Genomic DNA, 26,600 nt, shown 5'->3' with positions numbered 1-26,600 from the left:
CTTTGACCAATGCAAGAAGGTCAGGGTAAAATTTGAATTCAGGGGTGTCACAGAATCTGTGACTGCCTTGTTTGCTATGTTTTGATATTCAAATTGATATCTTCTGATATTGCCGGATCAAATCACAACATTTCTAAAGACGACTAAACGTTCAGCACCGGAGCAGCCCCGATGCTGTATTTTGCTTCCATTAAGGCTGTACACCAGCAGGTCTCAAAGCTCCACACTTAAACAGCGGGGACACCGCTTCAAGTGGTGCTTTCAAACTTGATTTTTGTTGACTCATAGCTTTCACTGCGCACAGCCTATAACTTTTTCTACGTTGAAGCTTATTCATACCTTACTTTGTGATGGTACCTCATGGTGTTTATATACACATCAATTATAGATATAGGGTACACCACAAAAGGCCTCAACCAGATTTTTTCTGCTGCACCTCAAAAGTCTCTATAATTAGAACCATACCTGACTCAAACACCCGCTAATGATCCATAGGAGAAGAGGGTGATGGTGGGTGTAGAGGGAGGAACAGAGGGAGGAGATGAGGCATTTTACTGCCTTTGTTCTCCCCAGACATCCTGGCATCATCAGCCCACCCTCCGCCATGCATCACCCTGAAGGCGCAGTAGATAGGTCTGGTCCAGTCACAAGACAGGAAGATTGCAACCTAACCAATTTATGCTGTTAGGACCTTTACCCACAAAGCAACAGCCTCACACAGTCTGTGCTGAGTATCAAATGTTGGCTCCCAGGTTTTTGGTCCCACAAATTTTATTTTTTGGCTTGATATCCAAAACATTTATCCATTTTGTTTCAGTTTGAATTGAGCTCTATTGACGGATGAGAATCTATCATAATGAAAAACAAGCAGCCTTTCAGTTTGTGTGATAACTGTGTGGTAATTTTTGCCACTTTACATATCATAGTTACAGCATGAAAAATGTCTATATTAAATTTGTTTTTTAACGAGCCACGATCAATTTTTACACTAAATAAAAAACTTGGTGTTTACTGTTAGATAATGGCAGTGGGAGAGGTTTTTTGAAATAAATTTTGTACAGCAAAAAAAAAATTAAAAACTTTTAAGCTTTCTATTTTCTTGTTCAAATGCAAATTTGAATTAGTTTGATAATAAGTACTTGAGCCTTTAAATCTGTTTTGTTTGAATTTCATAGTTTTGTTGCAAAAGGAATTGAATCAAAAACCTTTGCTGTATGGTGCATTCAATTAAAGAGTTAAGCTTTGATGCAGGTCAGTCAATCTGCAGGATTTTGAATCAAACTAAACAACTAAACGCTTGTTGTTATTTTTCAACTTTTCATGTGGCAGTTTTACCTCAATGTGTTAAAATCAGCATATGTCAGGCCACCATCTTGGTACATCAAATCTGAATACACTCATGGATTTCTCTTTGTTATATCTGTTAGTAACATCCCACACTTTTATCACCAACCTTGCAGGGCATTGTGGGAAATCTGTCCAGTGGGAAGTCTGCCTTGGTCCACCGGTACTTGACAGGAACATATGTGCAGGAGGAGTCTCCTGAAGGTAAGACTCGGCTGGGGATCATAAATGTGTCGGCTATTCACAGAAAATCAAGTTCTAAACAACACTTCTAAACAATACTTTTCTGGAGCTAGTAAGCTTAATGCCATGCTGTCGATTTAAGTCACAGCTTGTTACATGAAATACAATCCATTATTTGCATGGTGTAACTTTAGCTAATGAAATAAATTTACAAAAAAAAAAGTTGACTGGTAATTTAACCCTCATTGTATTTTCCAAGAGGAACATCACACATATTATCACTGATTGCTAAACAGTGTAGAGCAGGGTTACTCAATACATCAATACCCAGCTCCAAGTGTACAAATCCATCTCCACAGATGGAGCACCCGCAATGGTTGGCCACTTAAATGGATGTATTGCAAGTGCAGGAAGGTCAATGCAGTCCTGTACTTGTAAGATTTTCCATCATCAGAGTAGACTCAGGTCATAGTTAATTGTGTTGTGTTGTGCAATGTTAGCTCATGCTTTTATGCAAGGTACATCAATGTACATTACATACTGTATAATCTCAATATATTTATAAATGTATGTTTTGCATTTTTTGTAGTTGGTAGATCTTTGTCACTTGGTCATTTTATAAGCAGCTCACATGCTGAACAAGTGGTGTTCTGCACCCCTGGAGTAGAGGAATAACAGTATTATTTGCATGAAGTATGATTCAGTTTTACCTTGCAAGTTTATTGTTTAATTAGTGTGTGGGATGTGTGGGATTATATCAAGCTTTCAGACACCAAATCTCAGATCTGGATGAGTTAAGTATTTTTAATCGTCCTTTTTATAAAACTGCTAAGGCTTTATTATCAAAATCTTTGTCACAATCAGAAACACTTCTTCGCGCACGTGTGGTTGAAAAATGTTCCATGTTAGTTATATTCACTCTCTGAGATTTGAAAATGAGATACTCTGCAATATATCAGCCACTGAATGATGAGAGCTTCCCCTTCTCACCTGGAAGGTAAACCATCCGTCTAGAAATACAAAAAGATGTTGTGTTGGCAAACCTTGGGTGAACTGATGATCACTGAAGGATTTGCGCTGTTTCATTTCAGTATAATTATAATGAGGATGAAACATGAAGTGCATAATTAGTTTCTGGCATTTTGCTGCACCATGGGAGAAAGACATCCTCATTCCTTAATTAGTTCTTGAGCAATAAAGTAGTGGAAATGCCGGAAGAATGTTACACTACTGTTGTCATAAAGGAAATATGTCACCTCAGATATGTAGATGTGTCACTTTTTGTTCCTGTGAGTCACATACAACCATTGTATCATACCTGTCTCACAATTAGCAGCTGCTTAGGTTCCCTTTGGTTTTTCTGTGCTTTAGCACTGGCTTGATTGGGTGTTTATTTTGCACAAGCGTTGCCCAACAGAAGAAGATTTGTGCACAGCTGTGTCTTCAGCAATTTGTTCCTGAGCATTTGCTATGATATCTGGAAAAAAAAAAAAAAAGGTACCGGAGTGTGTTGCCATGGCAACACCGCATGGAGCTCTGTTAGATTGTGGCTGTGTGTCAAGGTCTAAGCCTCCATGTAAGCAGAGTATGCCTCTGCGTGTTAATCATGCCTTCCAACTTACTGCATCTGTGTAGGCTGTCTGCAAGGTTATAGCTCGACTCTTTTTATGAAAGGTTCAACAACAGATTTGAATAATTCTTTCCTGCAGATTGATGAAGAGACGTGTTGATTACTGGAGAGAGCGATAGTCTACGTCATTTATTAGCAGTGTCTTTTTCCTATTAGATGCATTGTATCAGCTCAAAAAAGAGAGACAGCAGAGTCCTGAATGATTATGCAACTGAAATGTTCAAATTCCACCAGAACTAGTGTGCTTTCAATGTAGGTAGAATTTTCACAGTCTGGTGCTTGTTGGAAGTCCCACGTTCTGATTAATGTCCTTGTTATGCATCATTTAGATCCAGCCTCACTATTTAATGAGATTCACATCACTTTCTACCTTTTAACAGGATTCAGAACCACTTTTGTCTCCAAAGCTTAATGACTTTAGTTTAAAGATGATAAAAGCTGGCTGTTGGGACATTGAGTCTCTCTCTCTGGTACATAACCAGCCTCCAGCAAAGCTTGAGAGCCCATGTGCAAAAGGCTGGGAGATCCCCCTTTTTGCCAAGCAAACTTAACGGAGTGGAAGTGTGGCTGTATTTGTTGAAACTGGAACAATGTCCGGCGATCTGCATCTCCTGATGTGCTTGTTTAATGGTGCGATATTTTCGCCTCTGTTACCTAATCATGCAGTATCTTAACAAACATGTCTGCTCATGAAAATAAAATGAGTGTAACAGGTTGTAGTTTCATTCTGCTGTCGTCCTTCTTGTTTTATTTAATGCATTTTATGATCATTCGTAGACCTTCAGAGTTGTGCGTTATTCAATTTGACAGATTGCTGTTGGCCCTTTTTTTGTATTCATGCAGCATCATCTCCACTCTCAGGGGCATCTTTAGCCTGGCAGCTTTCTCATTTGAATGATTTTAATCTCAAAATTGCAAAATGTTCAAATCATATCCAAAATGTAATTTACCATGTGGTTATGTTTGTTTATTTCTTTATTTCTTTTCCAGTTCTGCTTGCAGCAAGAACTGTTCCTTCGTATTTGAAAAGTAATGAAGACAACGGCAGAAATATTTTGGGCTGAATGGGGGTGAAATATTAGTTCATTGCTATCATGTGGACCTATTGCCTGAGGCCCACTGGCTTACCAGGAAGATGATTTCTTTGCTTGAGACTTTATCTCCCATCACTTCCATTCAACAGTTTTTGGTCTCTTTGCCATTATTGTTTCCCTCCTCTTATCATTTCATAGCAAAGCTGTGAAAACCAATTCCCAAATCCAAGGTTACTCATGCAGTGATGCAGACTGAAGATACTGTCTGATAAAGTTTGTAGGGCCTCTCCTGGAGTTGTGTCAGTGCAATCACAGTGACAGTGCACTTGTTTCCTCAACAGCTGCCCATTAGACACGCTAAACGCCAATTTCTCACCCACATAATTGGCCCCAGAGAGACCTGCATTCCTGTCAACCATGGAACAAACTCTTCCTGTCTTCCTCAGGGGGACGATTCAAGAAGGAAATAGTGGTGGATGGACAGAGCTACCTGCTTTTGATCAGAGATGAAGGAGGTCCTCCCGAACTGCAGGTAAGGGAATCGTGACATTCAGAGAAAATATATCTGTGACCTGCATAACTTGTCAGTCAAAGATTGTCTGCAGACAGTCATGCACACAGCAACCATTTGGAGACAAACATCTCTGCAGGACTGTTTGGATCAGGGCGATGGAGCTCTGTGGCTGTTCCACCAAAAACACTTAAGAGGCAGCAACAGATCAATAAGTAAGCCCAGTTGAAATCATTACTGTGGTCAGACGGACAGCACAGCTCCTACCTGCTTTATGAAACATGAGGAGTAATGGAGCTACTGCTTCATCTAAAGTGGGCGTGAATACATCTGGAGAACACGTTGTAGATATTAACTATGTCATGGTGTCCAAAGGAAGTAAGTTGAGGATGCGCTTCTTGGCAATCATCCCACACTGTTACCCCACACTCTTACTCTGGATCCATTTTTTAACAGGGGGTGTTGGATTTTACCTTCCACTTACAGCTCTTGCAGGACTAATATACACTTAAGACTGGACATCTGTGTTTTATGGTGCGTCATCCAGGCCGGCTGTTCTAAAGGCATAAAGTGGTTGATTCATTTTACTGTTTTTGCATGATTGCACAGTGTTTGGACCTGTTTTTGAGTTGTTTGAAACACCTTACATACTGAGAGTAATAATGATTATCACACAGACAAGTTACAGTATGAACCTAATGGTTATGTCTGTCTAGTGGTGAGAAACACAGCATCAGATGACTCTCCGTCTTGCCACTTAATTTTAAAGGTTGATATTATGGCATTGAGTTCTCGGCTTACATTGTTCAATGTGTTCCATATTTAAGAAACAGATTCAATGACATCACTATGATCCTCAACAATCAAGAACGGTTTCATCTACAGGAATCAGTCTTTCTAAGGTCACTGTGAATTCACCAAAGTGTTTTCGTTAGCAACCATTCAACACCTGGTCTGGCAAGGATCCCATTCATGGTTGCGTTGAGCTCAGTGAGATCAGGGAATGGAAACACGTACGGCTCAGTTGTCAGCTGTCTGTATAATTAGTGGCATAATTAAAGGCCTCCATTATTTTCACACTTGCAAGAGGCTGAGCAGAGTTATATGTTGAAGCCTTGATTTTCCATTCCCTCCCATGGGGGTCTGCACGAGATGTGAAAGCTGATTGAGGGAGAAGTTATTGTGGAGAATATTTCTCTTGATTCTGCTTAGTGCTTTCTACAATGCCCCATGATTAGGAAGGATTTCCTCCACTCAAGGGAAATTTATCTCCATATTTTGTCAATAAAATGCACAGATTAAGAATGCATATGATACAGCAGATATAAAGGTCCACAAATTATAATTGTAGTTGGAATAGAGAAAGCATTTAGGTATACTTTACTGTATAGCGGCAGACTTCACTAAGTGCCATTTCACTGTGTGCTACTGTGATGCTGCTATACTGCCCCCTTCTGGCCTCTTTTTCAAACTTCATTTAGAAGCTCAGCCTGCAAAGCCTATTTTAATCATTTTTACACCGTTCATTTTACCTCAAGACAGTAGTGCATCCCTGGGATGCACTTCAACAAAAATTTGTATCCCAAATCCCAACATGACGTTTATGCATCCCAAAAGTAATAACAGAATATACGGTAGAAGCCGTACACAAGGATTGCGTTTTGCCAATAGTACAGTACAAAAACTAAACAAACTGTTTAATTAATCACATCATAATTGTTTAAGTAAAAAGAAAAAAAATATTTTATACAAATTTTAAAGCCTGGTAGTCACTTAAAAACAGTTTTAGAAATGAAAGATGTAATTTTTTTTTCTTTGTCACTTGTGCTTTTCACTCAATACGTAGTTTTCTTTGCCTTTCATTCATATACTGTATTCTCCTGTGGAAACTGCACCAAGCTGACGGAACCTTCTACACACATTCATTGTTTTTATGCATGAAAGCACTCATTGAAAGCACTTGGTTTTTCTCCAACTTTTGCATCTTTTTCGGAGGCATGGTGATAATCAATCAATTAATCAATCAATCTTTATTTGTATAGCGTTTGATCACATCAGCAGACATTTTAAAGAGCTTTAACAGACAGAGAATCCAAACAAGACCCTCCAGCTTATGATTGCTCTAGAGGGTCTAACTCCTCGCTCTCACCGCAGCGTGAAAAACGAGCTGACGTCATGTTGCCGTTTTCCATTCATTCACTCATTCATTCATTTATTTGTTCATTCATTCATTCATTTTCCTAACTGCTTCATATTTAAGCATTTCTTTCGTTCCAGGTGCAGCGTGAGACCAATGTGGAAGTCGTGTTTCTAAGTCAAAACAAGTGATTTCTGTATTAAGGCAGCTCATACCACCTCTGTTCTGTCCTCAGTTTGCCGCCTGGGTTGATGCAGTGGTTTTCGTCTTCAGCCTGGAGGATGAAATTAGCTTCCAGACAGTCTACAATTACTTCTTGCGCCTGTCCAGCTACAGGAACACAGCTGAGGTCCCCATGGTCCTTGTCGGAACCCAAGGTGCTGTTTTTTTTTTCTCCAGATACTGCTTCCTCCATAGTCAAAAATGTGATATATATTAGCTTATTTCAATGTGCAAGAGATAAAATAGTCATTAGTAATAGTAAACACTCAAGTGTTTACCGACAAATAACTAGAAAAGCCTCCAACAAATCAACTTACTGGTAGTCCTGTTTTAGTCATATTTACTCAATGGTACAGTTTCAGTGTTTCTGTTTTTGATTTTTTTCATTTCTGACTATAACAAAAGTACTGAATATCACCAACCTTGTCATTTAGAGTAGATGAAGTATCTGACTAAGGTATTCTCTTATCCTTTCAGATGCAATCAGTGCTGCCAACCCCAGAGTAATTGATGACTCGCGGGCCAGAAAGTTGTCAAATGACCTGAAACGCTGCACATATTATGAGACCTGCTCCACTTACGGCCTGAACGTGGAGAGAGTCTTCCAGGATGGTGAGAGGGTTACCAAACAGTTGGAAGTGGGTTAGATGGAAAGCAAAATGTATGTGATAAAACTGAGTTTAGGATGATGAAATAATGTAACCGGCACATGAGACGCGTAATCTGGTTGTTTGTTCATCTGTATTACAAAAATGTTGCCTTGAGCTGGAACCTATTTGACTATTCTTTGCCATTTATAGATGAAATTACTGCAGTTGTCAGTTTTACCATGTTTCCTTATTAAGTGGATGCATTTATAAAAATCTTACTGACATCAAAACCAGTGGAGTGTCTGATTAAATGAAAAATCCAACCGGACTTTGGTAGAGAGACAGGATATAATTCTTTACTAAACAAACTAGCAATGTGTTGGGTGAAAGATGTGAACAAAGCTGAGACACAACTTGCTCACCTGTGGTTGAAAAAGGTTGAATCAGAGCTTAATTTAGGCAATAGCGAAACAATTTGATGATTTGTCTCCTTTTGCCTCCGTTGCCTTCAGCTCTGAAGGATTTGATAGCTCCAATCATCTTTTCTACGTGCAGCATCAGCAAATCATTGTTAAAACACTATTACTGGCTTTTTCCTCATCAGTCCTCACTTCACGCTGCTTATGAGTTATTGCCAGCAAAGAGCATCCTTTCAACAGCAGTGGAACATCAACAGACTCACTTCAGTCATGCAACAGAAATTAAAATAATTCTGAATATATTCATCACAGACACAATAATCCTGACGCTGGCTTTCATACAAATGTAAAACTATCAGACTAACAGTCCATTTAATACTCAATTGTGCATAAATGCTGAGATGTTCTCCTTAATGTGCCTCAAAAGTTCCTGGAGACTTGAGCTGTTCTCTGAATCCTTTTCTGAAAACTGATTTTGTGAAACTGAGATTAGGAAACTGCTGCTTCAGCCCTGGCTTATTACCCATTAAGAGTGCAGCTTCTTTAAAAGTCTCTCTCCTCTTTGCCAAACTTCAGAATATCTCCCTCTGCCTTAATTGCCTCCTGAAGCCCGATTTGGGATAATTAAAAAAGATGAAGGGAGTGTCACACTGCCTCACTCTTTTCTTCTCTATTTGTCATCTTGCAGTTGACCGCTGGGCATCTTTTCAACCCATCTTTATATCATCTTTTTTTCCCTCACTGCTATTTCACATCAATGAACACTACTGATGAACTGATGTTCTTGTGTGCACACCTGCACATATAGTAATACTTTGACTGTGTCTGACTTTCACTGAAGAACATATGAATTTGATTCATGTGTGTTTTTATTGATGCCAAGACTTCCAAAATATTGAAATTGATCAATCAGTCACTCAGTTAGATACTCAAACAATCTGATTTGATTTTGTTCTCTCTTGATCTTCAATGGTTCCCGACAGTTTTAAAGAACAGTCTGTCACTGTGTCTTTGCCACTCTTTTCTCCAGTTGCCCAGAAGGTTGTGGCCATGAGAAAAAAGCAGCAGCTCTCCATCGGTCCATGCAAATCTCTCCCTAACTCTCCCAGCCATTCATCGGTCCCTGCTGCATCCATCCCCTCTGTTCACATTAACCAGGTGAGATCTGCTGTTCCACTCACTGGTCTTGAATGTACTGTAACATTGATAAGAGATCCTTGTTGTTAACATGGTAATAATGAAAAGGAATCATCACCATATCAAATTCTCTGCATCCAAAATTGATCTTCTTCATTGTTTCCATTCCCTCTCTTTCCCTTTGCTCTCTGACTTCCAAACTCTCGTTTCCTTCCCACCTCTCCCTTGATTCTGTTGGTTCCTCTTAATCTCTCATCCCTCCCAGGCGGCCAATGGTGGGGGAGTGTTCAACGACTACTCCTCCTCCGTGCCCTCCACCCCCAGCATCAGTCAGCGAGAGATGCGCATTGAGACCATTGCTGCCTCCAATACGCCCACACCCATCCGCAAGCAGTCAAAGCGCCGGTCCAACATTTTCACAGTAAGTATGCGACAGCTGATGCAAAGCAACACCCACTCACACTACTAGAAGGTATGTTGACAGTCGCACTTTGTCCACCAGAGGGAGACAGGTAGCTCAAAATGCATCAAGGCCACCTCTCCCGCCTCAACACAGGCAAAGATAGTGTCTTGTTTACACAGCAGAATGGGCAAAGGAGAAAAAGACCCGAGAGAAATTAAATTTGACCCCTGAAACACTCCAAAAAAAGAGCCTTTCTCACTTAGCAAATATTAAAGATAAACACTTTGGAAAAAGAACTTTACTCTTTTCATGTCCTTAATCTTTTCTAATTGGATGTAGTGAGTGCATGTGGATTAAGTTTCTCATCTCAACCATGACAAACTCAGCCCTCTGCACTGGCTAAATCTTTGACCTCCCTCCCCCCACCCCTTTTATTTTTGCTAGATCCTTTCTTTGCAGTGACCTCCCTTTTGAAAAGGAAGAGATGGCAGGAACAAGCCACCAATGCCACTTCTCCCGCCCAACCATGCTAAGCTAAAAGTCAGAGCCAGCCAAAGCCCTGTTTACACGCTGCTAATGACGCATGCCCTCACCTTCAACACCCCAGCTCCAGATAGGAAAGCTCCCCCCAGCCACTATTCAACTCGCTGAGGCAAGATAACTCCAATCATCAGACTACTTATTTCAACTCCGGCCCAATTCCAATCTGGACCACCAAGATAAACTACTAAACCAGTATCCCGACCCTTGTCTGCCTGCTCTGACCCCATGTCCTGTCGTATTTGCCCTCTGCTCTAACCAGTAGCAAATGTGTGCACTAACCGTCTGATTTCCTTAGCTGTTCTAAGCTTGTCTTTTACTTGTTGTAGCCTCTGCCCTCCTCTTTTACCCAGCCTGCTCCCCTGTTTCCTCCTTTTCTCGCTCTCCCCTGAACCCACCTTCTTCTTGCTGCTCAGCCTTGTCTAATCTCACACAGCCAGAACCCTGCTTCTTCATGCTTTATTAAATATGTAGAATCTCCAATGTACGATTCAGTGGAAGACCAGTTTGCACTTAAAAAGAAAAACTGTATGTTTTCAAACTATGTATGGCTGAGTCAGCTTTTCAAAATGATGAGAAGTTTTAACAGTTTTTATGCAAAAACTTTGTGAGCTTTGTAAGAGAGAGTTCAAACTATGTGAGATTATTTCCTTCTTCCCTGTTACATCTGCCCTCCCACCCTTCTCCACCTGTCCCCCTCCACATCACCACTTTCCTATATTGCCTTCTGATCCGTCTCCTACCTCCTGCCTTCTTCTCTCTCCTCCTCTCTTTCTAATAGACTCCTTCTCTAACTCCCAAATGTACCCCCCCCCCCCTTCCTCTATTTCCTCCTACTGCCTTCACTCTGTTACCAAAGCTGCTGTGGAAGCCGCAGGCTTTGTGGCCTCCGAGCAGTCCAGGCTATGTGCTAGCTCCCCTTGTTGTCTCCCTTCCCCCTGCTAGGTAGTGACTAATCATGTCCACCAGAGAAATGAGCCTCTCCCAGTCCGCATCATGGAGATGCCGAAGCACGCCACCTACCCAGTGTGGGTGCCGGAGTGGCAAGCCGAGCGGGAGTTTCAGCTCATGACCTTCTGAGGAGCAGCGAGCCAAGGGTGGGAGGGGGGTGGGTGAGGGAGGAAAGAAGGAGGAGGAAGCAGAGGAGGAGAAAGAGGAGCAGGAGAAGGAGGGATTGGAAAGTTAACAGGGCGATGTTGACCTTTCTTCAGTGACACTTGAAAAGTGCATTGGGCTAAGGAGAGGAAGACTTTCAGTGCCAACCTTTTTTGCCATTTTACAAACAACAGAAAGAGAAAATATTTCATCAGCACAACAGTATGGAGGATGTTTCCTAGCTTTTTCCATTAAAAAAATATCACTGACGTCTGTGTTGGGTCCCTAAACGTACTGCTGCTCACTGATGAACAGCAGGTTGCCATTGAAAAAGGCTGTCATATTTTTTCCCCCGTTTTTTTTCTTCTTCTTCTTCTTCTTGTAAGTAGTGCACCTTATTTTAAATTTGGAAGATTTCATTAGAATAAACTGATAGATCAATATCAGATCTGAAATATGTTACACTGGAAAATGTTTTGTTCTAACATTAATCTGGAAAAAAAATATTTTGTCCAGGTGTAATCAAATATTAATAAAAGTAGTAGCACCATTTGTGGCACCAGCATTAGGAATAACAAACATCTGGTGTAGTTAACTGAAAATAAAAAAGCCCTATAAAATATTCATTTTCCAAAAAATACGCTGTTTCTCATGTTTTTTAAGTAACCAAACTCAAAGCTTTACGATAGAAGGTCTATTCACCGTCTTTCCACCGCCCTCACAAATCAATCTCACCTACCACCGCCATTTCAAGTCACTGTGCTATGCCTGTTTTTGGCCGCTAGGTGTCACTACAGTACATATTATTACTTTCCTAGTGCTTCCATGGTCAATAATTCTGATCCGTTTTGTAATCTGTATGTAGTTCCCTCACTTCTTCAGGCTCTCTGTCCCTTTTTGTGTTTGTGAAATCCACATTGTTTAAGAATTTAGACCAACAGTGCGGCATTTTTTATACTGAAATCCATTCCACTCAATCCTTCGAATTCATTTATCAATGTCTGACATTTGATGTTTCCCATTCCATGTTTTAGTCTTTCAACTTGTTGCTGGGTATAAATCAAAAATGACCAAAACAAATTTTCAAAAAGTTCATTAATCATTTGACACTGTTTTTCAATATTTGCAGATTTGTCCTTCTGTTTCCAACCTTTCTTCAACAAAAAGGGCTTTCCAACTCCTTCCGAATTAGAAGAGCTTGATGGTTAAAAAAAAAAAAAAAAAGAGTCCCCCTGTTTTGCCAATCCTGATAGAGACAAGATATTATATTGAGAACTTACAGCTCGTCACTGCTTTGCCCTCGGTGCTTCATAGCATTTATGGTAATGCATAGAACTTGCACTAGATGGAAACTGTAGGACTTTGCATCTAATGCTGCCTATAGTCGTGTCCATTGAGACTTTGAGTATATTCAAAGGTAGAATGTCAGATATCACAGAATGAGACAGACTGTAGGGACTCTTGCGGAAATGCCCTGTCTATTTCTTCCCACCCCACACCCCTCGACTATCATTCAGACATCCCATACAAAAAAAAAAAACACTGTACAGTCAAGTCACTCTTGGAACTGTTTTCCTGCTGCCCAAAGGACTCGACCTTCGTCTCATGACATCACACTGCCTTTTGCCATAAATGAGGACTCAAGGACTAGAGGTGCCAAGTTGTTGTTGTTTTTTCTTCCTTTGAGATTTTCCCACATTAATTTCTTTGCTTTGATTTGACTCCCTCGTATTTTCCAGCAAGTATTGAAGTATTGAATGAAACTGAAAATGTGTTTTAATGTATTATCATATGGGGTGGATCAGAGTCATTTTGCTTAGTTTTATGAAGGCCTTCATAAATATCAGAATAGAGTTTGAGGTCTTACAGAGAGGTATTAAATTATAAGTTACCAACAAATGAAACTGGGTTGCACCGACTTGTTTGAATGTAGTTTTAAATAAGAACTTGTTTTCTCTTTATTTATGTTTTTACCTATTTCTTTTTGCACATTCAGTTGCTTTTTATTAATTTCCCTTATTTTCATTTGTCTCTCAATTTAGGTTTGGTACAAAGATTATGAACTTTTGAATAATTGTTTTTCTATCATGAAGAGATTGATGAAAATATAGACTGCTGTATATCATGTATTGTATTTTATTTCCAATGGTACTATATAGAAAGTACATACATATAAGGAGTATATGAAATAATGCCTTTATTGTCCATCCTATATTTTGTGGCAACTGCAATGTTTGGCTCAATCTGTTGACTACAGTATTTTGAAGTGAATTTGTAACTTGCTTTGTATGGTGTCTGTATAGAAGCTAAACAAGTCATCATTAACAAATAAAATCTTGGAAAAATATTAACACCTGAGTTGGTTTACTTGAACTCAGACTCTACCTCTACTCCATTGGTGACTGGACATCTCTCATGTTCTGAGTGAGACCATACACAATCATGTCTGTCCCTGCTGTGTCTCATTTCTTTATTTGTTTGTTTTGGGATTGAAAAAGTTGAATTTGAATGCTTTTATTTTAAAGTTTGTATTAACTATCTAACCTCACACAGGTGCATCCAGAAACTTGAAATGCTAATGTGTTTTAACCTTTTTGTCAATGAAACAATTTTCACAAAATGACTTCATGCCCCACCAGGTTTGGCAGGTCCAAGAATGCTTCTTGTACTGACATTTCTATAAAATAACCATTGTCTCTTCTCTCCCTTTTACCTGAAATGAACTTTGACATGTTTAAAGTGCTACATAAACCCTTGTCAGTGCAGCTGTGCTAAAGACGTAGCTGAAGCTACACTGGTTAGCAGCAGTTGTTCTACAGGTCCACTAAGGGCCCACTCTGGGTCTCACGCAGAGGGATGGATCCCCAAAGGGTTTCAGGGCTGAGTCATGACTCGTTGTGGTTGTCCTTGGTCTCCTATGTGTTGAGATGTGTCTGGTGTGTTCTTGGTTTGGTCTCTTTTTTTTTTAAATCTTTATTTTTTTGAACTTGCACGTCAGTGTTACTGCTGTTTGTTACGCCGGTCTGCTTGTCCGTTGATTTCAAGCTTCTTTTATGATTTTTATTTTGCAAAATCTAGTTTCTCCACAAATGCTCAAAACACAAGCCCTCACCTCCCCCCTTCTGACCCGCAGTCTTTTTCGCTCTCCCTCAAACACACATGTCAACGCATACAACCACACCAAAAATCAAACTCTCGACACACGACTGCCACTCTCTGCTTTGTCGCTGGTGTTTTGCCTTAGGTGCTGACTGACTTTCTTGTTTTCTTGCAGTCACGGAAAGCCAGTGAACAGGCAAAGAGCGTTGACAGTAAAACAGACAGCATAGGCAGTGGAAGGGCCATACCTATCAAACAGGTAAGCATTTTTCCTCATTTATATCCCACATACTCCACAGCTGCCAGGTAAGTATGACTCTGTAGTAAAATCGTTAGACATTTTCATCAGTTTAATGTTTTCGAGATGTGTTTGCTGAGCAGATAGTGAACCGATTGGGAAATGTTATGTGTCATTTTGACCACAAGGTGGAGACATAACACAAGTAAAGCTGAGGCTCTGAAGACAGCCGATAGAGAGCACTGGATTCTTACAAAGTAAAACATCAGAGAGGTTGTGGGCAAAGTCATGGCACTGTTTGCGTCATTCACAGACACCTACTGAAGTTTAGTTCACGTGTTTTTAATAGACTATTAAACTGTGACCCGATAAAATAAATAATATAAGTTCTGGTAAGTGTAATTGAAATATTATCCAATGAAAAGCAAAAAAATAAATAAAACTTTTGTTTCTCAAATGACCACAGCGGGAAACGATGGAACATGTATGAACAGCTTCATACAGCTTTAGAAATATATATTTTAATATAATATTTTAACATACTTTTTGGTGTTACTTGGCAGCGAGTCATGGATCATGTAATGCACATATAAATGTTGATTAATAAACATGCTAATTTTATAATTGCTCATAATTGGTTATTTGATATATAATATCCCTTAATCAACATTAGCAACTAAAATATCATAGTACACATGATTTGCTTACACCTGACTGTATTTTAAGAGGTAATAATAATTTTGTTTCTTGAGGAATTGAATGACCCCTGATACCACAGTGATGTCAGCTATTTTTAAAATAGTTTTCTATATTATTTTTCTTTTTATGCATTTATGCAACGTGTGAGATACACTGGTTTGGCCACATCAAGCACTGAACTGGGTCAGGATCATCTCTAAAGGTCCGATTACAACTGAAAGAGAAGTAATTGACACATTGATTAGTAATCACTCATGATTATACAAGAGCTTTTGAAAATGGGTCAGCATCCTTATATTATCCTCTTTATCTGCTGATGATGGAAAATAATATCCTTTTTCTAAGAATGTTGAACCAGACTCTTACATTCCCTTTGGAAGAAAATTACCTTGGTCCAGTTGAAGAAATGGCAGGGTGACGCCTCTGAACCTCCTCACTCGGGGAAACCACTTTCACAGAAATCATACCTATTGCTCTATCTGCCTGTCAGATATGTGTAATAGATCTAAATGTTTCATATTACAAAATTTTTAAAAAAAAGAAAGCAGTGTTGCATTTCATCTTCATTAAATGCATTTAAAAACAGGTGTAAAGTTATGCGTGCTTCATTCACAAAAATATTAAATGACTAAACAGCATCCTCAAAAAAATAACAGCAAAGTAAAAGCCTGGAAAGAAACAATTCTCTGCAGAAAATGGAACATCTGATAAGTGCATGTGAGCAGGGGAGTCTCTGAGGGGTCTTTATTCTAAACTCACCCATTCTTATTCATTGTGGTTAGTTTGTTCCGTTTATATTCTCCTGAGTATCTTGAAAACTTTTGGCATGATAAGGCAATCTGGCTCCCCTCATTATCTACTGAAGATTTATTTTACTTTGAGGATGGTAAGTTTGCCGATACAGATGTAGAGGGGACATGGATGGGTTTACTAGGTGATCGGAGGCCAGTCAAAAGCACAATTTGGGAGATCAAAGTGTCAATGTGTGCTTAATTACCACCCCCACCCCCACCCCATTGAACAAATTACACAAGTCCCCCCCTTCCCCTCTTCTCTCTATTCTGACTTCCTTCCCATCCATAAAAATAGTGACTGAGGGTAACAATGCACTCAGTAGCAGCTGATGGCCCCTCAGTTCTGAGCCCCCCCACACCCCCTCCCCCAAGTAACACACACAGGCACCAACACATGGCTTTTCCCCACAAACTATCACAAAGGCCTGGCCTATCAGTCAACCACAGTGGCAGGACGCAGCTTTTCTCCCGCTCGTCTGACAAAAGCAGGCAAAGACATTATCTCCCCCAACTGTGTGGACACAGAGAAGTGCGTCTGACCATCGGCCTGCTTCCTTATGTCTCACAGGCTGAACACACTGATCTCTGTGTGAGTGTGTGCGTGTGCGTGTGCGTGTGCGTGTGTGTGTGTGTGTCACACAGAAATACAGCGCGGCTCAAGCCGGTGTGCCAAAAGAGTGAACAATTATGACAAATGATCTCAAATCATTTTTCAAGCTTCCAATTATTGAAGGTGACATGTTTTACCAAAGACACATCACAGCTGTTTAAATATACCCGCATAAAAATTATTAGATTTTCACATTGTTGTCTCGATGTCTTTATTGATCTGCTCCACAGCTCTGATAAATATATGAAGCACCACCCTGATTGCGTGTATAGATTTATTTATGCTTCAGTAAGGCCACGAGATGAGACACATATTTGCTTGTAAAACATGCATTATAAAGTTGCCAGAGGCCATGTGACTGCATCATTTACTTTGTATGATTAGAGAGTCATTTAAAAAGTGTTTACAGTCCTTTTATTGACTAAATAGAGAAGAGCATGGGCAGTCAGCAGCGTATTGATTGAGGACACAATGTTTTGTCCTGAAAAATCACAAGATGTACCAGTAGTTACAAAATCAACATTAATGTTTCATTTTATTGTTTGACTTTTATTTTTCAGTGAAATTTTTTTATAAAACAATCATTAACAAACTATAATCATTATTTTTTTTTTCTCATTTTCTCTTTTTTTTTAAACTTCACAACCTGCAAGGACAGACCACTTTTAGTTTTTTTACAAGCTTGGTCAGCAGACCCCCTAAAACACACAAAGATAATTATGTTTCTAAGCCAATATTTTGTTAAGATGTAAAGGAAACCAAATTCTGGAGTCCCAGCATGAAGCTAACCATCAGAACCTTCCTTCCCCAGATGAGTCGGGGTTTGGATTAGGGTGATTGTCGGCAAACAGCCTGGTGCCCAGGTCACTGAGGGTCAGCTCTGTCTGATGTGTTAATCACAATTAAAACACCCAGGATGTGCCTGGCTAGCAAAATACTACCCCTTTACCCCACCCTGCCCCTTCAGCACACACACACAGACACAAACACACACACACACACACACACACACACACACACACACACACACACACACACGCACACACACACACAGAGGCCCTGGCTGTAAAAGCACAAACATTGCCCCTGCCTAATTCCCTAATTAACTTGGCCACTCCTCACTATTTAACCCCAAAGAGCCTCCTGGCCCCTGCACTCAGCAGTGTTTGGTCACCTCCAGCTGAGGAACTGCATTGTTTACCAGTGGATTTACCCAGCAGATAAGGAAACCATCTGAGGCCCCGAAATGCCCCCAGAAGATAAAGCAGAAAAGAATAAAAGCTGAATGATCTTTGAAGAGGAGAGATCACACTTCTTAATCCAGGGATTGAGAGGTCTTCCGGAGTTCAACACATGATGTGAATAAATGCAGGGAGGAGGCCTAGCAAATTGGATTGTCCCCCTCTGGTCTCTGTGCCAGAACAACCAGGCCAATTTTGTTTGAAATGGAGAGAAAAATCAGCATATGATTAAAGCTGTCATCAATTTAAATAGAAAATGGAAAGTTTAATGAGATTTTATTAGCGCACACAAAAGTGTATCTTTAATCTCCCTCAAAAATAGATCCATTCTTGTTATTAACATGTGTAATAACTAAAGTGATGCTTGTTTTATGTTGTTGAACATCCATAATGACTCATATCATTCAGCGTGCTGCTTAGGGGAGGCCATATGCTCACCGTGATGCCTTGTCTCTTACAGGGAATCCTTCTGAAGCGAAGTGGCAAATCCCTCAACAAAGAGTGGAAAAAGAAATATGTCACGCTGTGTGACAATGGCGTCCTTACTTACCACCCCAGTTTACATGTAAGTCCCCCCCCCCCTACCTTCTCTTGTGCAATCAGCTTTATGTGTTCCTTGCTTGTAGTGTTGGACTCTAATGCAGTTCCATTTAGTGTCACTGTAATAAACTGTAGGAGGATTTCAAACCTACAGGCTGTGATTTCTACAGAGATTTATTGCTTTATATAACAGCTATATTAGCTAACCCCGTGATGTAAATCTTAATATTAAGAAACAAGGTACTGTCGTGGCCATCCCAGCACCTCCTGCGGTGCCCATCATTGGTGCCGGCAAATGGAATCATGGTAGTGTGGCTGCTTGACCCGGACTCCATGCTGCCTTGTATTTATAATGGTCCTCACTGCACGGCAGCAAAGCCTGACCACCCTTCCACATCCATCCTTGTCAGAAACCCTGCTGGGCCACTAATACCTCTTAAACACTCGCCGGTGCTGGCAGCTCAGGAGCCCGGTGCCACTTTCAGAAATGCCCGACTTTCTCCGGTTCCTCTCATCATTTTCTGAACCCCTCTGACCCGTTGTTTGTCCAGATAAAAATTTTAACATATTCCAGTTTGTGTGTGAGCACAACATTTGGACACATTCCAGTGCATGGCTCTTGTTATGCTGACAGTGTGTTAGCAGTTTAATTTACAAGCACTTATTAGTGACCAGTGCTGTACTACAGTGATGTATGTAATTGACTGAGCAGGCTATCTCTTAATCATTGCAGCTATTACAGGTCATGGGGGCAATCTATGAATCTATGAATCTGTTGACTTACGGAGGGAGGTGAAGTCAGGGAGACAGTTACATTAGCATGATAACAACTCAAGCTCATTTTGAGCAGTGGAGCAGAGATGTAGTAAGAAGGGGGGAAGCAGGAGGAGAGAGATTGAAGAAAGGAGAGAGGGAGGAGGAAAAAAAAGGGGAGGAAGGCAGACTGAGATAGTGGAAGACGGGAACCTTTAATTTCGCAGTCAGCCAAGCCATCCACACAATCACCTTCTGTTAATTCTATCTGCTACATCAATTAAATTGTTTGTAGAAACTAATTGAATGTGGCTTAATCACACATCTTAATAGCTTTGCACGCTTCGATCTGGCTGTTAATTCCAGCAATAAAATGAAATGAGAGCGCTCACTGGGTAATTAGCGAGGAGGCTTGGGAAAGAAATGAGTGCTTTATGACACGGTCATAAAGCAGAGGAGCCGGTGGGGGGACGGCAAAGGCCGAGCCCGCCTCTATCTGGGTCTTTTTCTGCTGAGCCCAATCATTTTCACCTTGGCTTCCCACATTTGGGCAGTAGTCGCTCTAAACCAAATCAAATGCCCAAATTGAAAGAGAATGAGACTGTTTGCATTCATTAAGCCTACCATCTTGCTATTTGGAGAGACGGCGTGGGCACAGGTGATGTATAATAGCTTTACAATCATTTCTCCAGTGCCACACACCCCTTAGTGGAAGTTCCAAGATGGTTTGTGACTAATGGGGATGGAAATTGAATAGCCTTTTAATTTGTTTTTTCACCATAATTCTGAGATTCTCATTGGTCTGCTTTCTATAATCAGTTCCCTGAGTTTAGGCAATTGTTGGGAAATACCTGTACACTTTCTTGAGTAGCACTTTGACAAAATATCAATGCAGAAACATGTCAGGAACTTCCTGTTGTGATGGGTTTTGATATTTTGGACTCAATTATCAGCGTTTTATGAAGATATGCTCTAAAAGAAGGCCCTACCAGAGTCAGTATTTCATGGTTCCTGGTGGTGTTTATGAGAAAAAATTGAGTAACATCGAAGAGGAAGAGACTCACTGGGCAAAAATGAGGCATGCAGTCCTGTGTTAGTGCACTTTTCTCATAGTGTGCATGTGTGTGTGTTTCTGTAGGACTATATGCAGAACGTTCATGGGAAAGAGATTGATTTGCTTAGAACAACAGTCAAGATTCCTGGGAAGCGGCCCCCCAGAGCGGTGGCTACTGTGGCCCCCACTGCCAGTCCTAAAACCAATGGGCTGACTAAGGATCGCAGCACCTTGCAGCTGGGCATAGGAAACTCAGGTATGAGTCTCAGTCTGTACTGTCAGAACAAAAGCAGAGTGATCAGTAAAAAACACTGTTATGGTCAAATTGAAGCTTTAGTCTGTTGGTATGTTTAACTATTGATGCTGAGCTGCTTTTTTAAAAAAAATTTTAGCTCCCATAAATGGAGCTCTTAACTCTCTTAAGTGTTCATAAAAATTCCTTCAATGTATTTCTATGGACTGTTTTACTGAAATACTTGTTCATACGTCGTGAGTCTCACTTAAGTTTCACTTAAAATGATATTAATATATGTTATAAATTTGAAAGGATTGAAGTCTTTTTATAGAAAATATTTCATGCACTGCACCCCCCCCCCAAAAAAAAAAAAATTCAGGTGTGATAAGTAATGGTGACTCAATTAGTCTTTTATTACTCTACTAATTTTCTCTGTCCTCTATTTGTGATTAATCATAAAAATGGCTACCAATAGGTTAATTATCTACTTCCTGTATTGTTTATTCATGCAAATGAGATGCTTCATAGTATCCAAAATGATGATTTAATGAGGGTCTATGATAAATATATAAATTTTTGAAATTAATATAATATGACATTAATAATTGAAATGCTAAATATAATGCTAAATACAATACCAATGTTTAAAAAAAAAATCTGCATTTAACCGGATGTTTTTGCCACTTTTTTTCTGGCCTACTTATTTTTCATCTTTTGTTCAAAACAGCCAAAAGCATTTTGGTCTTAAGCATTGTGCCAGGGCTTCTACCTTTCAGATTTAAAAATAGAGTCGTTCTCTCAGCAAGCCATGCCACCCGAGGCTGCAAAGAATCTGGCAGGCTTACAACCGGGACGCCAGTGATTGGATTTAGGTTAGGATTAAGAGTAATTAATACCGATTAGCAAAATGATCCCCAGAGGGAGGTGGAGTCCTTCATCAGATGTTGAACGGGCACAGTTTTTTTTTCATCTGTGGCTAAAGCTGGCTAGTGTGGACCATTAGCGCTGTCCAGGCAGGTTACTGGTGAACATGGTCGAGGTTCTGCCACTGGGGAATAGGTTAATCAGTCAAAAGCAGAAAGATTTAGTAGTTTACTGAGCAGAGGACGTTAGATCGCGGTTATTCCATCCCACAAACTTTTAACCCTGAGTGCCGGGGCAAGGAGAGTCACTGGAGCAGACAAAGAGCTGAGAAAAATAGGCCAGACAAGGTTTTGGGTAAAACATCACCAGCTCATTAGTTCTTTTTATTCTCACCAGCAGTGTTGTTTCCGCCTGTTGTTCCTTACTTATAGTTATGACAAATTCCCAAGGTTTTCAGCTGCCATCCATTTGTGCGTCAAGGAACAATGTGAGGGAGATTTGCCTTATTCTCCACTTAAGAAAAGAAAGGTTACAAATCACGACAGGTCTCTCTCTGGGTGGAGGACCCTCTTCTGATTATGTGATTGTGATTTTGATTTCATTAGATGTGCAATTGATGAAGGGAACAAAGGGTAATTTTTCATTTGGGGCATACAAATCACAAGCCTTGTCTGTGCCTTTGGTAATTCATTCATTCCTAAGATATAAAGACCTTTATAATCACTGGTAGAAGAGGGATAGTGACGAGGGGGAGGAGGAGTGGAGTGGATCGGGGGAGATGGGAAGATGAAGAGGAGAGACCGCGATGACAGAGAGTAAATGAGAGAACACATGCGCCCACGAGTTTGCCAAGCAGGCCAGATTTAATTCCTTTGCTGGGTGCTGAGCGGAACCATTTTAAATATGATCCTCCCTGTTAACAGGCATCCTGCCGTGTCACCGGCGACAGATACATTGTACAAAGTATTAATGGGCCCAGTCACTTTGAATCAATCCTGTGGTGGCGAGAGATGTGTGTGGAAAAAGGTGGAGATTTCAGGAAAGTGTTCAGCTCATTCCCTCCTCACTCGATCCAGTTATCTGTCTCCTGTTGTCGTGAACTTCAGTGTTGAGCTGACACCTCCCAGCACGATCCAGATGTGTCCATTTTGATCCTATTTAAAAATAATTTTTCACACTAAGTGGATACTACAAATTATTTGCTAGTGCAATATTGACTCAATATTGTACTCCGCTCAAATTCCTACATAATTAAATTCTTGTATACTTTTTTGTAAGCACCAATTTAAAAACAAAAAATTGACATGGTTCTTGAAACCAGTAATGATTAAAAGAAAACATGAAATAGGATCATATTGGCATACAGTGAAAGTAAAAATTGACAAACATATTTTTACTTCTGTACAGTTTAGAATGCAGGGACGTGCATTACAAACGTCTGAGTGACTTGTGAGGGGACTGGTAGCACCAGTATCTGGGGTGGAGGGGGCGACATCTGGGCGTTGGTCAGGATGATGTTGGTAAATTACACAAAGCCACAGATGATGGGCTGCCCGACCCACATTACCATGAATGCTTCATTATCCCACTACTTGTATATAATGGCAACAACTCCACGGAGGGGTCAGGCCTTGTCACAGCTCATCAACCCACTGACGGCCCGGCCTAAAGAGAAATGGGGAGCGAGGCAGCACTGCTCCCCGCTAATCCATCGCCTCTACTTAACACCTTGGCTCCAGACAGCCTGCAGAACACACATTCTTGTGTTGGCTCTTTATACCCATGTCAACGCAGTAAAAGAGAAATATTCATAATGATACACTTTATTTGATAGTTTTTATTAATTCTAACAAGCTTTGGCAAAAAAAATGCAAATAGTGACTTCCATAACTATATAAATCCATATAGTGGAAATATCTATGTAGTTTATTTTTGTGTTTTTTTACAGCAGCATTTCCTCAATCGAAGTAAAATGTAAATAAAGTGTCAAAAATTATCATTATTTGTTATATTATTACTACAAGCACATAAACATGTGAGAAGTGTTTTAATAATGTAGCGCAGTGAGGTGGAACTAATTCTCTGCTGTATACTGTTGGTAATGTAGTCTCTAAAAACTTAATTTTAATTTTAACTATATTTAAACATGAAAATTATTTAAATAGAAATGATGATTTTTAAACCATCATGTGTATTTAAATCCTTAATAGCAGGAGTATCTTTAGCGGTCGATTAAATGTCATGTATGAAACAGAACGATATTAACCTGTGAGAAACAGTCCAGTCGAAGGCAGTAGAAAATGGAAATGTTCAATAATTACTTTCACAGTAAGACAGTGAGTTTTTTTTATATTTTTATAGTGCTGTATAGTGCATGTTTTCTCGCTGTCAATTTCTCATAGAGTTGACTTGATTGCTGTGGAATCTTTACAACTGTAAAAAAAAAATATATTGCTTTTTCCAGTAAATATTAGAATATCATCAGAAGAAATGTTTCTGCTGTCTAGCCAGAAGCCTTTTATTGAAAGAGATGGTTGCGGGCTAATGTTAGAATCTAATGTTTTTACTGTGTTATCAGACTCTTGTTTTTTTAACATTTATTTTACTAAAAATTTAATAATTTATTTGATGATCACTAAATCAGTATTATATGATCGATTAAATTATTAAAATCACTAACTCTTAGTATTAAATCAAATAGTTTGGTCCTCAGTTTGGGCGGTTCATCGTTGTCGGTCCACCCTGGTGCTAAAGCTGTGCGATGTAGCGTCAGGCCTTATAGATCTGAGAGTACAGTGCTCTTTTAATGCTGATTATTTCTCCACTGTAATTACATTATCCTCCCCTTTATGCAGGAGTGGGCTCTGGGGACTAATGGGTACCACCATGTATAATTCATTAAACATTAGCATCCAATTTGACAATTAGACGTGATTGTTGAATTTTAAATATCAATCGAAGGTGCCTTGTCATCAACCAACTGGTTTTTGTTTTTTTTTTGGGTTTTTTGGTGGTGGTGGTGGTGGGGGCGTTGTTTGTTTGGGTGTCTCACGAAGAAATGTTGATCTTAATACAAAATAAAGAACTAGCTCTAAACATTGAGCTCATTAATTATTCATTTTTGTAATATTTAGTCATTTTGTTATTCTTCATTAGTTAAACTGCAATAGAAGCAACCTGAAGACATTTCTCTGAAGGCCGTGAGCTTATTTCATGTATCATTCATCCATCACTTTTTATAAAACAAAGTTTCCTGTTTTCTTTCCATTACCCCGGCTCTCCGACTCCAAACCCCCCCCTCCCCCGCTCCTTCTCCTCTGCTCTGATTTCTGCATGCTAATTTAGTCACTGCTCCTCAGCGTGATTCCCTCGCTCCCTCTCCCATTCTTGGTGCGATTGTGCTCCCTCCCCTCTGGGATCTGAAGATTAATATTCCTGGTCCCAACAAGATAATTACTGATACTAATTAGACATGATTATGTGAATTTGATACACTTATTACTCTAGATAATGAGTAGGACATATTATCCTAACAAGCACTCGTGCCGCCTAGTTTCTTTTACACGACCCACAGTCTTGTTTTCTGTCATTGTCGCCTAAATCAGAAATTGATTTTTCTCTTGTAAATTCTTGAATTGATGTGTGATACCTGTGAGATGACCTTGTTCACATCTATTTACCTTTTTTTTTTCTTTTTTTTTTTTTTAAGTAGAAACAATGATGAACTTTGCAAATATAAGCACCTCATCTTTTAACAGCTAAACATTGTTGGAATGCTGCCTTCATTTCAGTGGAGGACAAAATAAAAATGTATCTGAATCAAATGAAACTATTTTTAAAACAAATTATTACATTGAATCACACAATGATGATTGATTTTGATGCACTTTTAAAGTCAGAGCCGGTGATTCGATCCCCCCCCCCCCCGTGACTAGAGATGGATGAGTTTTTCATAGTAGTTAGGACGGGTTATAGCGGCTGCTCTGGAACAAGGAGGGGGGGGGGAACCCCACATGGCGCAGCCTTACCCATGAATTAGTAAAGAGAGTTAGGCGTCTCCTGCTCGCCTGATTGGAAGTTAGGGAGAGAATGCCTGCTGACGCCAGCGGAGATCGATGTGGCAGTCAGAGGGATGAGGCGAGATAATTAGCGTTCAGAGTGTATCTTGTTAATTAAGGGCTAATTAGAGACAGAGGGAGAGGGGTTTGGTGTGTGTGTGTGTGGGGGGGGGGGGTGTTTGACAGAGAGATGTGCACAAATGAGGCGGCGGTAGCATTGCAGAGCTGTAAACTACCAAAAACTGTTTGCTAAATAACACCATTATCACTTCTTTCCCTGACTTTTTTTTTTTTGTTGTTGAATCAAACAGTTCAACCAAAACTGAGGCGGTCCACAACATCACGTTTAATATTCTGGCCGTATGTGGTTTGTTTTTCCAGGCGCTCCTCACTCCAATAGCAGCACTTCCCTCCAGACAGGCGGGTTGGTATTTGGTGGCGGTAAAGACGGCATGCACCAACGCTCTTTCTCCGTGTCCAGCGCTGACCAGTGGAATGAAGCCATCAACACCAGTACAACCAGTGGAGCCTGTAAGACCAACACGCTCAGCCTCACCAGTCAAAACATATTCACATTTTACACACGTGTTGCTGGACATTAACAGCAACTTGAAAGCAATGGAATCCGGTCTACATATTCAGTGTGCCGGTGATGCCATCCTGAGGTTCTTGTACAGGTGGAGAAAGCCTCATTTTCATAATTAGGTGATCAGGGCGGTGATCACTGTGACCTTTTTGGCTGCTACTCCTTGAGGCTGGAGGCGGATTGTTCAGACAGGAGGAACAGTGAAGGTTAACTTGCTACCGTTGATGCATCTCCACTTACTGCCTCTGTGTCATATTCTACTTTGTCACTTGTACTTGACTGAAGTAAGATAATATATTCGCCATGCATGTCGACACCCCGTCCCCCTCGATCCTGTCTTTACCTTCCACCCCCACCCCCCCGTACCCCCACCTCCAGTCTGTTTTCCTCTCTTTTCTTCTGAAGAGGAAAATGAATGCTTTTTGGGGAACCATTCATCACCAGTTATTTCCCACTCTTTGTGGTTGGCAGTAAAAAAGCACTTAAATGCACATCAACAGAATAACAGTCATTTCCATGCATGTTTGCACTCTGGTAGTTCTCATTAGCACGGCGGCTGCTCCCCCCCCTCCCCACGGGCTCCC

General features: G+C 40.2%; 1 protein-coding gene across 3 annotated transcripts in view; it reads left to right on the top strand.

Moving 5' to 3' along the window:
- Positions 1–26,600, top strand: part of agap3 (ArfGAP with GTPase domain, ankyrin repeat and PH domain 3) — a 114,460-nt gene that overhangs the window by 53,090 nt on the left and 34,770 nt on the right. For all 3 annotated transcript variants that reach the window (XM_068340084.1, XM_068340085.1, XM_068340083.1), the window contains exons 3-12: positions 1,461–1,548; positions 4,638–4,723; positions 7,075–7,216; positions 7,539–7,673; positions 9,101–9,228; positions 9,473–9,628; positions 14,520–14,603; positions 18,387–18,491; positions 20,358–20,529; positions 25,812–25,961. In XM_068340084.1, the coding sequence (XP_068196185.1) occupies positions 1,461–1,548; positions 4,638–4,723; positions 7,075–7,216; positions 7,539–7,673; positions 9,101–9,228; positions 9,473–9,628; positions 14,520–14,603; positions 18,387–18,491; positions 20,358–20,529; positions 25,812–25,961 (1,246 nt within the window). The remainder of the gene's footprint in view (positions 1–1,460; positions 1,549–4,637; positions 4,724–7,074; positions 7,217–7,538; positions 7,674–9,100; positions 9,229–9,472; positions 9,629–14,519; positions 14,604–18,386; positions 18,492–20,357; positions 20,530–25,811; positions 25,962–26,600) is intronic.

Source organism: Antennarius striatus, chromosome 18 (genome assembly GCF_040054535.1).
Source record: "Antennarius striatus isolate MH-2024 chromosome 18, ASM4005453v1, whole genome shotgun sequence".
Taxonomy (NCBI): Eukaryota; Metazoa; Chordata; class Actinopteri; order Lophiiformes; family Antennariidae; genus Antennarius; species Antennarius striatus.
This window is presented reverse-complemented; position numbering and strand designations above follow the sequence as displayed.